This window comes from Nannospalax galili, unplaced genomic scaffold (genome assembly GCF_000622305.1).
Source record: "Nannospalax galili isolate Female #2095 unplaced genomic scaffold, S.galili_v1.0 scaffold1259, whole genome shotgun sequence".
NCBI classification, from domain to species: Eukaryota; Metazoa; Chordata; class Mammalia; order Rodentia; family Spalacidae; genus Nannospalax; species Nannospalax galili.
Genome location: NW_008343968.1, coordinates 231,690 through 243,051, shown reverse-complemented (window position 1 = coordinate 243,051; position 11,362 = coordinate 231,690). Strand labels below are relative to the sequence as shown.

General features: G+C 41.5%; 1 protein-coding gene across 9 annotated transcripts in view; it reads left to right on the top strand.

Annotated features, from left to right (window-relative positions):
• Sncaip (synuclein alpha interacting protein) overlaps window positions 1–11,362 on the top strand; it is a 159,014-nt gene that overhangs the window by 82,071 nt on the left and 65,581 nt on the right. For all 9 annotated transcript variants that reach the window (XM_008840234.1, XM_008840237.2, XM_008840236.2 and 6 more), the window contains one exon: window positions 3,282–3,384. In XM_008840234.1, coding sequence (XP_008838456.1) covers window positions 3,328–3,384 — 57 coding nt within the window. In that variant the 5' untranslated portion in view covers window positions 3,282–3,327. The remainder of the gene's footprint in view (window positions 1–3,281; window positions 3,385–11,362) is intronic.

Here is an 11,362-nt window from a genome sequence, read left to right as displayed (position 1 = left end):
ATACTATGAGCACCTATCAGCTGAAGCTTTGGCTGCTGCCTCCACACTATATTTTCCTTGACCCCCACTGAATAAACGGAGCTGTATCACTGAATCTGGAGCTGTATCATTGAATCTGCCTCCCTGGAAAGTCTTTTTCCATCATGCTCATGTCCTGAACCCGTTCGTCGCTTCTGCTCCCTTTGTCCTCATGGACCGGTGGCCAACAGCCCTCGAGGAGAGGGAGAGACCCTCAGACCAGGCTTGCTTCAGTCTCACAGAGATCCACCTGCCTCTGCCTCCTGAGTGCTGGGATTAAAGGCGTACACCATCGTGCCTAGCAATCTCTTAAATTTTTTGATTTATTTATTTTTATTGTATGTATGAATGTATTGCCTTCATGTATGTAAGCACACCCATGTCTTGCAATGCCTGTGGAAGCCAGAAGAGAGCATCAGATCACTTGGAAATGGAGTGGTGAATTGCTGGTTAGCGGCCATGTGGGTGCTGAAAACCGAACCCAGATCCTCTTCAGAGCAGCCAGTGCTCTTAACCTTAGAGCCATCTCTCCAGCCCTTTACTTGAGTTCCCTCACTCATGTGGCCTGCTGTCAATCTTGACAGTGTATTCCTTTCTAATCTGTGCTATGGTTCCTTTTGAATAAAGTTTCCTGGCTGCCTTTATAATCTAAAAAAAAATTGTGCTGATCTGGCATGAGAATTTTAAATGAGATCAATATGAATTTAATATTAAAATATAAATGAAGTCAACAGTCTTGGCAGGGACATGAATTCAAAAGTGTGGGAAGGTAGTGGTGATGTTATTAATAGCAAATTCCTTCAAAGTCTGAAGTCAAACTTACCCTAGAGCAGGCAGTACATAGAGCTGTGCAGAGTAGCCCAGGAGGGTGTACCCACTGCTGAGCTGGGGTTCACACCCCTGGAAGGCAGGTAGGAGCAGCTGCCACTCAGCTCCAGCCAAGCATTGTTATGGGTAATATGGACCTGTGTTGCCAGAGCTTTATGTATTATTAAAGCAAAGCCAAAAATCAAGAATTTCATGTGAAATCACCCAAGGTTTACAAGCTGGCAACTCATTTGCTTTACTTTTTTTTAAAGCACCACTAGGGCCAAATAAAACCTCTCTGTGGGCCAGACTTGGCTCATGAGTCTCTAATGTGCACTGGGTATGCTGATGTGTGCCCTGAGTTGCTAGGCTTTCTGTAAGAGGACGTGTATCATCAGTTGGGAAAGGGGGCTCTGGGTTTCCATGGCAGGCAGATAGGAGGTGGCACAAGAGAAGGACAGAAAAATCGACCAGAGTCGGGCTCAGTCTCCTTATCTTGTGCCATCATCTGCCACAGCTGCCTAGACAGACCTCACTCCACCCCATCCTCCCCATGCCTCTGAAGGGGGTGCTGAAGCTCAGCAGATGGGCAGATGAGAAAGGGGGAGACTTGGTAATGACCACTGGGACAACTGAAAAGAAACAGCTAGAAATGTGACCAGGACGATAAACTGTGGGGTTTTCCACATATTACAAGTGACAACATAAATACACCCAAAGTGACACCTTGAAAGAGAAAAGCAGTGAAACCACACAGAAGGAACTGTATGGTAAATGAAATAAACTGTGTGCGGAGTCCTCTAGGACACGAAGGACTCTCCGGCTGCCCAGCCGTCTTGTCTTCTGGCTCATGTTGTAAAAAAAAAAAAAAAATCTCATTTCCATCATCCAAAGACAAACACAAAACAAAGGTTTTCTTCTGCTTTGAAGTCATGACTCACATAATCCACTGGTTCCATTCTACTAGAACGACTACACTCATGTGGACATTGCCCTCTCTACTGTCAGAATAACAAAACTGGGTTTAGCAATTAATTATTAAGGGAAGGACAGGGAATATGGAAAATTAAATTGGGTGATAGGCTTCAGGCAGGATTTTTTTCTCTGTTTATTATAGCTATACCATTTTTGTGACTTAAAAGGAGGAACAGTTCAAAGCAAACAAAAAAAAAAAAGGTTGCACTTAGAATAAGGGTTTCCTTTTAAGAAAATAAACCCGCTAGCCAGTGTGTTAACACATGCCTGTGGCAGAGGCAAGAGAATCGCTCTTAAGTTTGAGGCCAGCTTGGTCTAAATAGTAAGTTCCAGGCTAGCCAGGGCTATACTGTAAGACCCTGTCTAAATAAAATAACATTTAAAGACCTGTTTAGACCCTTGGTCTTGTATTGAGAAATTTATTTTCATCAATCTAGATCCATATCCCTGTCCAGTAATGTCTCTACTGTTCAACAAAGCAAAAAGAATCCTTTCGGATACTCAAGTCTGAATACATAACACAATTTCTGTAATAAGAAAGACACATTGCAGGAATGGAATCCTCTTTTCATATCTGAGAGCTGGCAGAAGATAATTGTACACCAAGGCACCACCAGGAGAGATCTATTTCTGTTCTTGGCATGTATAAGTGCCACTGCCACGGCCAATGGTGATGATGACAAATGATGGGAAAGTGAAGGAGTAGGTGATGTATCTTACCTTGACAGCTATAAAGGACTGCCACGGGCAGCCCAGAAGCAAGTGCTGACTGAGGATGTTCTGGCACCTACATCAGGTCACTCTGGCACAGTCAGACAGAGCTACTTAAGACAGAGAGCAATGCAATAACTCCAAGTCAAAGCCACACTTAAAGTGTTCTCTCTCTCTCTCTCTCTCTCTCTCTCTCTCTCTCCTCTCTCCCCTTCTCTCCTTCTCTTCCTCTGTGTGTGTCCTTGAATTGGAGATCACACTACAAGTTCTGAAATGGCCGTTATTCTTGATCAGTTGAAATCATCTTACCCCTGGGTGATCACTATGGATATCTAGTTTCATTACTCCACGCACAGCACCAAGGGTATTTCCACAGAAAATACTTGAATAAGGTTTTCCTAAGATGTCCAGGTGGCTGTCTCCATTAAGCTCACGCTTTCATCCAGGGTTTGGTGAGAGCAGGGTGTTTGTCTCACTGAATGCTGATACTTATCATAGGGGAAAATTCTGACCCCAGTTACTACCCTAGCACAGATAAGTGCAAATCAAGTAAGGCAAAGGACTATGGGTGCTCACTGGGGAGCTATGCTGGGACCCCTGAGGAGCTGTGCTCAAGGCTTTTGGAACCTGTCTGGAGGGAGGAAATGCGCTCCAAGGCAACACTATTACCAAATTACCTTTTCCTGTTTTGTTTGTTTAATTAGCGATAATGTTTCTAGTTATAAACAGCTAACCCTTTTGCCCTTCTTTTCTGCTTCTATCTTATTCAGGAAATTATAAGTATTTGCTCTTACTCAAAATGTACAAAGAAGAATAATGGAAGCCCCTGAATACCTTGATTTGGATGAAATTGACTTCAGTGATGATATATCTGTAAGTATTACTAACTACAAGCAATGCTGTCAGGATAGTCCACCTTCAAATTATGAGATACTTCCCCTGAACAGTCTCTATATCTGCAACTCTTCCAGCTGTGTTTATGAACTGAAATCAGAAACTCTGTATGACACCCAATATGGTTTAGGGGTCTGTGGGCTAAAAGAGGAATGAGACCTAATTGTAGAGGAGCTTGGGAGTGGGGGTTGCAAAACATTCAGCTTCACTGAGCATTCTATTCCTAATTTATTTTGACGTTGTTAAAAGTATTGATGAGTCTATTTGTAAAAATTTGGCACATGTGCATAACTTAGCCTTCAGTGTCTGCCTCTGATTTCCTTATATGACTATTCCATGAGCAGCATTCTCCAGAGTTTACAACAATACAGACTGACATTTATTAATTGCATGGTGGCACATGCCTTTAATCCAGCACTCAGGAGGCAGAGGCAGGCGGATCTCTGTGAGTTCAAGGCCAGCCTGGTCTACATAGTGAGTTCCAGGACAGCTGGGGCTACAGGGAGATCCTGTCTCAAAAAGACCAAAAGAAAAGAAAAAGAAAGGGAAGTTTTCCAATCACTGTGAGTATCAAAACACAGATGGGATACTTGTTGGGAATATTGAAGAAATCTTGTGCTTTGATAATGACTGGACCAACTGATCTCCGAGGTCCTGCTTAATTCTACAATGCAGTGATCTGATGAGTCCCTCGGCTCCCTTAACACAAACACCCTGCTGCTTTTCTGTTCCCTCAAAACTTCCCTGAGTGCATTATCTACGTGCAGCTTGCCTCAAGTTGCATGTGAATTATCCCATGCCACAGTCAGTCCTGTCACCCGGCACATGTTGGCATCTAGTACCCCAGGACGCCCAGCTTCTGGCTTCATACATTGATCTCTCAATGCTGGGAGCTTTAGGTCACCACTGGAAGTTGGTCCCAAACACTGGGCTTACTTTGCACGTGGCAGCAGGTTTGCTTGTGTGCTCAGAGTAACACGAATACTGCACAGGACAGATTACAGATGAATGTGATGAATCTCCTGTTTCATACAATCTTGGATGACTCTTCTGAAACAGATAAATATGACTTCGCTTAGCCTATTTCAAGCTTCCAGACAATCTGCATTAGTCCTGATTCAGACTAACATAAAGTGAGCTTTCTCTTTGCCATGATGTCTGTCTCTCCATCACTGTGCTTGACTTGAGATGTTCCAGTTTGACTACACCCTTCAACGTGTTTGTATTTGAGTGAGAAAAAGCCAAGAAAGTGGATGATAGTGTAAGTTTATCGGGAAGATGGCATATGTAGAAAGAAAGCTTGTGTTAGAATTAAGAGTTTGGTGGTAGCTCTGGTGCTTTGATAGTAAAGTTATGATTTAGGGGTAGTTTGCTTTGTTGTTTTTGTCTTTGTTTGGGGAGTTGTTGTTTTATTTGTTTGTCTATTTGCAGTGGCATCACACCGGCTAGGCATATGCTCAACCACTGATTTCTATCCCCGACCCTTGGCTTTTTGAGATAAGGTCTCACTATGTAACCCAGGCTGGCTTTGAATTTTTTATCTCCTGCCCCCACCTCTGAGTGCTGGGATCACATGCCTGGCCAGGGTGTGTTTTAAGAGCGCAGACATCAAAGACAGCCAGCCTCAACTCCTACCCTTTTCTGATCTTTTTTGCCTGGATTATTTGGAACCCATTAATTTCACTTTCCTGAGCTACTCACCTAAGTTTTAATATTGTTTTGAGGTTTGGGTGAAATAGTAATATATGTGAAATACTTAGTTTGGCACAGAGTAAGTTACTCTTAAAAGTGGTAGCTTTTGTTATTGTTTCAATGACTAATACAATAATATTTATCTGACTAAATAGTGAAGAAAGAACTCAAGGGAAAAGACCAGGCATACTGTCAAGATTTTTTTAAGTGCAACAGAGCAATTGTATTTACAGAAGGAACAGTTGGCAGCAGCCCATAATTTTGATAAATTAGGAAGCTCTACTTGAGAGATAAAGTACATTAAGCAATAGCCAAAACTGTTTAGCAAATTAGGTTATAGGATTATGCAATGGTTAAGCCTCTATAACTTGACAATTCTGAAACATAAATACAGATGTCCATCTATAAGAATGTAACTTCACCCAAATTTCCCTCCTTTAAGTAGTCTCTGTTGTTTGAATTGTTAACCTGCATTTAAACTGAAATCAGGTTTCAATTACCTAGCACTGACAAAACAGTAATAATGGCTAATACTTATTATTTCCTATGGGCCAGGCAACAGCTTGTGTAATTCTTACAATGATCCTATGAAGAAGGTTCTACTGTCCTCTTCATCTGACAGAAGAGGAAACTAAGGCATGAAGATCTCACATAAAATGACAAGGATCACCCAGGTAGTCCAGAGGACCCCAGCTCCAGAACAGTCACTTTTCCTGCAGTGCTTGACTGCTTCTCCAAGATGAACAAAGTTATTGCACTTAAAGGGCAGTTTTTCTGCCCCCAAAGCCCACCGATGAACATCTGGCATTGCCATACTGGGGAGATGCTACTGGCCCCCCAATGGGTAAAGACCAAGAACGTACAATGCACAGGACAGCCTCAGCCCCAAATGTTGACAGTACATTGGAGAAGTCCTGGTCTACTTTAGTCCCTTTGAAACTGAAGAAGCTCTGTTGATATAATAGATTATTTTATCATAATTTAGTATGGTCCAAGTGTACTACCCCAAACATGACAGACTTGAACTGTTCTTAATGATTTCATAGAGAAAAATGTGAAGATAATCTTGGGAATAGTGAGAAGACAGTTCTCAACCTGTCTGGGTAAACTAGGACCATGAATGTGGTTGCTCTAAGGGCTAGAGAAGATAAAGCAAGTGCTAAAACAGAATGGAGCCGTTTCCTAATATGCTAACTCTCTGGCTTGAAAAGAAATTCATTTTCCCATGAACACGTTTTTATTTTCAGGGTTCTGTAGACCTGCATCTCTTTCTGTCTTTCACGTTTTTCCCAGTGAAGTGACAGAGAAGGAAGAAAGTCCACATTGCATTTGGAAAAGATGTTTATAAAATTCATGCTGGGGTTTAAAATTCCTCTTCTTACTCTCCAGCCGTAGCCCAATTACGTAGTTTAGGCTTTGAATTTCATGGTTTTTCCCTCTGGTCACGAGCCCGGTTCTTGTTTTAATTAAAACACAAGCTGTGTATTGGTATAGAAAAACAACCAGAACGTTTTTGTCTTTACCTAATGAGACAAAACACAGAAGGCAACCAACTTATTTTGAAGTTTCCCAGACTTGAAAATAATGTGCATCCTCTGCAAAATGTGAAGTTTAAACTATGCAGTCTTGTAACCCTGCCATCTGTGAGAGCAGAGCCCTGTACAACTGTTGCTGCAAGCTTGTGAGGGAGAGATGATGACAACACGCACAGGCGCAGAGGTTCAGTTCTGGGCCTTTCTATCACTGCAAATGGGTTTACAGATTCTTCCTATATTCCTGTGAAAGACAGACCTTCCTATCATCAAAACAAAAACAAACGCCTCTGGAATTCTTAGGAACCACAGTATATTTATTTTATTAAGGAAAACCAACTTTTCTGTTCTTAAAAATAGTATTGTACCTGGGACTGAATAAATAGAGGCTGAACTGGTCCATGGGGCACTTGACACACAGCCTCCACCCACCAAATGTTGCTAAGGGCTAAATGAAGATAACCACAGCACAGAGCTGAAATTTTTTAGTCAGTTATCTTGTTCACGCCTCACAAGCCTGGGAGACAGGCTCTGTTTTCATCCTGTTTCATAGCTGAGAAAATGGAAGCTCACAGAGGTTGTATGGCTTTTACAAGGTACAGCTAGAGAGTCAGGACTCAAATACAGAACTGTTTGACCAGAGTATGCTGCCCTTCTGAGCAACTTAGCTGAGCAGAAGTATCATCTCTAAAACAGTCACGCCACATGTCACTATCACCGTTTGGCACTGAAATGATTATAAATTGCTTCTTGGCAGTAAAGGAATTGGTTCCTATTATAAATAAATAGAATCAGCTAAAAAAAGGAATGAAGCAAAACTTTCGCTTTAGCGTACCCAGAGTTTCCCTAGAAGGTGACCAAGACTTTCACGTGGCCTCTGGATGCCCCAGGCCCTGCTTGCCTGTCTCCGTCTCAGTCCTGTCCTTCCTAAAGGACAACTAATATTGCACTTGTCAATATTAAAACTTTTTTCAATGTTTATTAATATGATGTCGCTTCCACAACTATGCAGGACATTTCTGCCTTTTGTAGCATTTTTGCTGCATCCAACATTTAAACCCCAAATTGCCTTTTATTCCTCTTCTTCAGTGCCACAATATCAACAACCTTACACCTCATTCTAATATCAGATGCCCTATATTTTACCTTGTTTTCTAAGTACACCCCAAGAAATAAAGTAATTGTCTAATCCAGAAACAGTTAATCCCTTAGCTAGTGTTAGACTCTAGGACTGGAACCAGGTTCCCTCAATACCACATCTCGGACCAGACCCCTCTGGTGGAGGCGCAGAGAGGGACCTCGGTCACAGAGTTATTTCAAAGATGCTTTTGAATTTGCCTCCTTTTATTCTGAACTTAGCCTGGGGAGTTCTTGTCTTGTCTGATAATCATGGGATTTATTAGATTGACTACACAACTTATTTATTTAAACCATTTGCCTTTTCCTCATAGCCAGCTTTCATGTGTCTATGCAACAAGTGTGTATTAAACTTTAACAGTGTTCTAGGCACAGTTCTAGGTTTGGGCAAATATCCAATAGAATGTATCATATTTATTATAATTATGAAATGACAGACTAATGATGGTAAGTCACATTTCATTTCAATACCCAACTCTGTTCCTGGCAGTCTGTGTATTTGGTAGTGACTGTTTAGTGGCTCATAGCTGAAGCTAGATCAGCACTGGTGCCAAGCAACTATCCTACTACATGACACATTTTTCTTTTAGCTCTTTTCTAATCTATCATTTTCCTCAATATTTATTACTACATTGGCTTCACTTTTTAGAGCTTTGACACTCTGAATGTAAATAATAGTGAGAGTTAACATTTGTTGAACACTTACATCAGACATAATTCCCTTTGCATCGTTAGCCTACAATCTTCACAGCCATGATCTAATTAGGTGCTACAATTAACTTGTTTTACTAATGAAGTTAAAGAACTAAGATTACTAACAAAGTGGTGGCCAGGATACAATGTAGACAGTCTGAATGTGGGCTCCTGAATCCACGTGCGTAACTATGGTATTGAAAATGACTTCTGCTGGGCCTTCTGGTCAACTTCCCAGCTCACCTAGGGCTCATCCCACCTGTGTCCAGCTCTTACAGTAGAAGGGGTGGTCCAGTATGGTCAGCTCACCCCTCCTTGCCAATGTGGCCCTTCATCTTTTTCCTGACTACACATTGCATTTATTACATCTGTATTACAATACAGTAATTCCTCTAAAAATGCTGCTGAGTTCTCCCAAATAGTAACTGCAAGCAATGTCTAGCAAAATAATTTTTATTATTTTTAATCTTGGAAAATACAATAAAAACAGGGCACCAGTGCAAAAACTGTAAGCATTTGACAATACAATTAATTATAATAATTATCATTGGTGGATCCTAATTACCAAAATGAGATGTAATTGAAGAGAGCAGGGTGGATATTTTAAAGCATGGACTGTCTGCATGGTTCTGTGGAAGGTGCTAGCAGAAACTGAAAAAAAAAAAAACAGTTCAGTCACCTGACAAAGTATAGACTGCAGAGAGCAGAATGTCCCACAAGACTACACAGAACTCTGTCCTATGTAGTAGGAGGAAAAGTGAAGCTTCTGGAAAAGAAACTGGAAATTTTTCAGACAAAGGAAAAAACCTAAAGGAATCCAAAAAAAGAGATCAGTTTAGGATTAAAAAAAAGAGAGAGGCTGATCCTTATACAGGACAGGATGGAAAAGCATCCACAGGGACTTTCTGTTAAAATGCCCTGGTGGCAGTACTAAACACCATGCTGTGGCTAGAGGGGCACACGCAGACATGAGAAAATACAGACAAGAACAGAAGCACTTGTCTCAGAGGAGATGGCTGATGAGCACAAGAACAGGGAAGCCTGTGGTCAGCGATGGAGGCAGAGTACCCTGAGGTGGGAGGGAAGCTTGTTCATTTTTGTAGGGTCTGAGGAGACTGTGTGGAGAGAATAGGAGGAAGGAGAGGGCTGACGGCAGGCCAAGAGTCGAGAGGCAAAGGGGAGCAGAGACACAGGAGCCAACTATCAGCTCTACATCCTCAGGTTTGTGGAGTCAGGACATCCGTTTTAACTAAAAGGCAGGCCTTGAAGAGGGCAACATTTTAGGAAAAATATTAAGCACTGAACAATCTCTATGTGTCTGCTTTCACAGTCAGCTTTGCTCATACAGAAGACTCATTCCTCGGTCATGTCGCCATGCGAGTGCCCGCATGAGTTTTGGAAACCTCAGTGAGAAATCATGAATTTCATGATAGTTGTTTGAATGGATGGCTCAATTGTTTCTTTTGGAAACTTAATAGGACCAACTTGGTTACTTAAAAATCTGTAGCTTGAAAAGGTGCTTAGGACGCTGTTCTTCCATTTCTATGGCTCATTACCACTTGAGTAATGTCTGCTTGCTCACCCAGCTGGCTCCAGTTTGTAGGAATAAGGGCCAAAGCATTTCAGTCCTTAACAATATCTAGGGTGGTCAGAGCATAGCCCAATGTAGAAATTATGCTCTGTTGTTATGAATCCCATGAATGTTCAAACTGTTTTGCATGGCAGAGGGACAAAAGTGACCGGTATAACCTGGGATGTGGTAGGTTATCTTGCATTATATCAGCTGTGTAGTTAGTGACGCTTGCTTTCCCAGTCTGCCCCCATCCACACAGTCTCTTGGGGTGAGGAAAGAATAAAGATAAGCCACATAAGATGTGGAGGTAGCTAAGCCATCTTCCCTTTGAACTTCAAGTTCCAGCCCATTCCCTTTCTTATCCTCCTGAGTTTATAAAGCCCTGACAGGAATGAAGATTAGGAAGGAAGGAAGTGTTGTGGGAAAACAGGTTAGAGAGAAGAGATAAAATGTTTACAGGCATGGAACAGTTTGCAAAATGACTTCACCTTCATTATCTACTGCAGTTATCTGTGTTTCACAAATAAGGAAACCCAGCTGCTCAGGAGATGTGATTTGTTTGTCTTGAACTATAAAGTCAATAAATGTCAAAACCATGACATAAATCCAGATCTGGCTCTAAGTTCTTTGTCTTTGTGCAAAAGGGAATCAACCAACAATCATGTCATCAAAATATTGATTTTTTTTTGAATGTGCTATAATTGCGCTACTGAGTTTTCAATTATGAGTTAGAAATTTCTAAGATTGTGATTATATAAATATAAATTGCTAAAGTTGGGGGCTACTCAATGGAATTCATTTAATTCAGAGGCTAATATATTAGGTAAACAAAATACTGTCCATAACTCCAAGAAGCAAAGAAAGCATGAATGTAAACACAGAGATGGAATGCGATGTGGTGTGTGGCTGAGATGAGGGAACACTGGAGAACAGTGGCTCTTGAGCTCTGTCATGCTCTAGAATGACCTGGGTGACTTGTGAAAGGCCAGTGGCTGGGCCCATCACTCAGTGGACCAGATTCAGTAGCTCTGGGATGACTCACAAAGAAACTGAATTCAAAATGAATTCCTGGAAGGTGTTAATACCTCTGGTCCAGAGACCACCCTTTGCATGCTGACATTATTTCCATCTGGGAGAGTCAAAGGGAGTATTGTAGCAATGATAGCTAGGCAAACTTGAAAGAATTTAAAGAAGTTTTCCTACTGAAATGGGTGGAATGGCATTCTAGGTAGATGGAGTAGCATTCACTAAAGATATAAGTAGGTAAAACAGTAGGTGAAAATGGTAAGAAATGTGTTGTTGTCATATAGAAAAGTGCATGGAAGTGAGA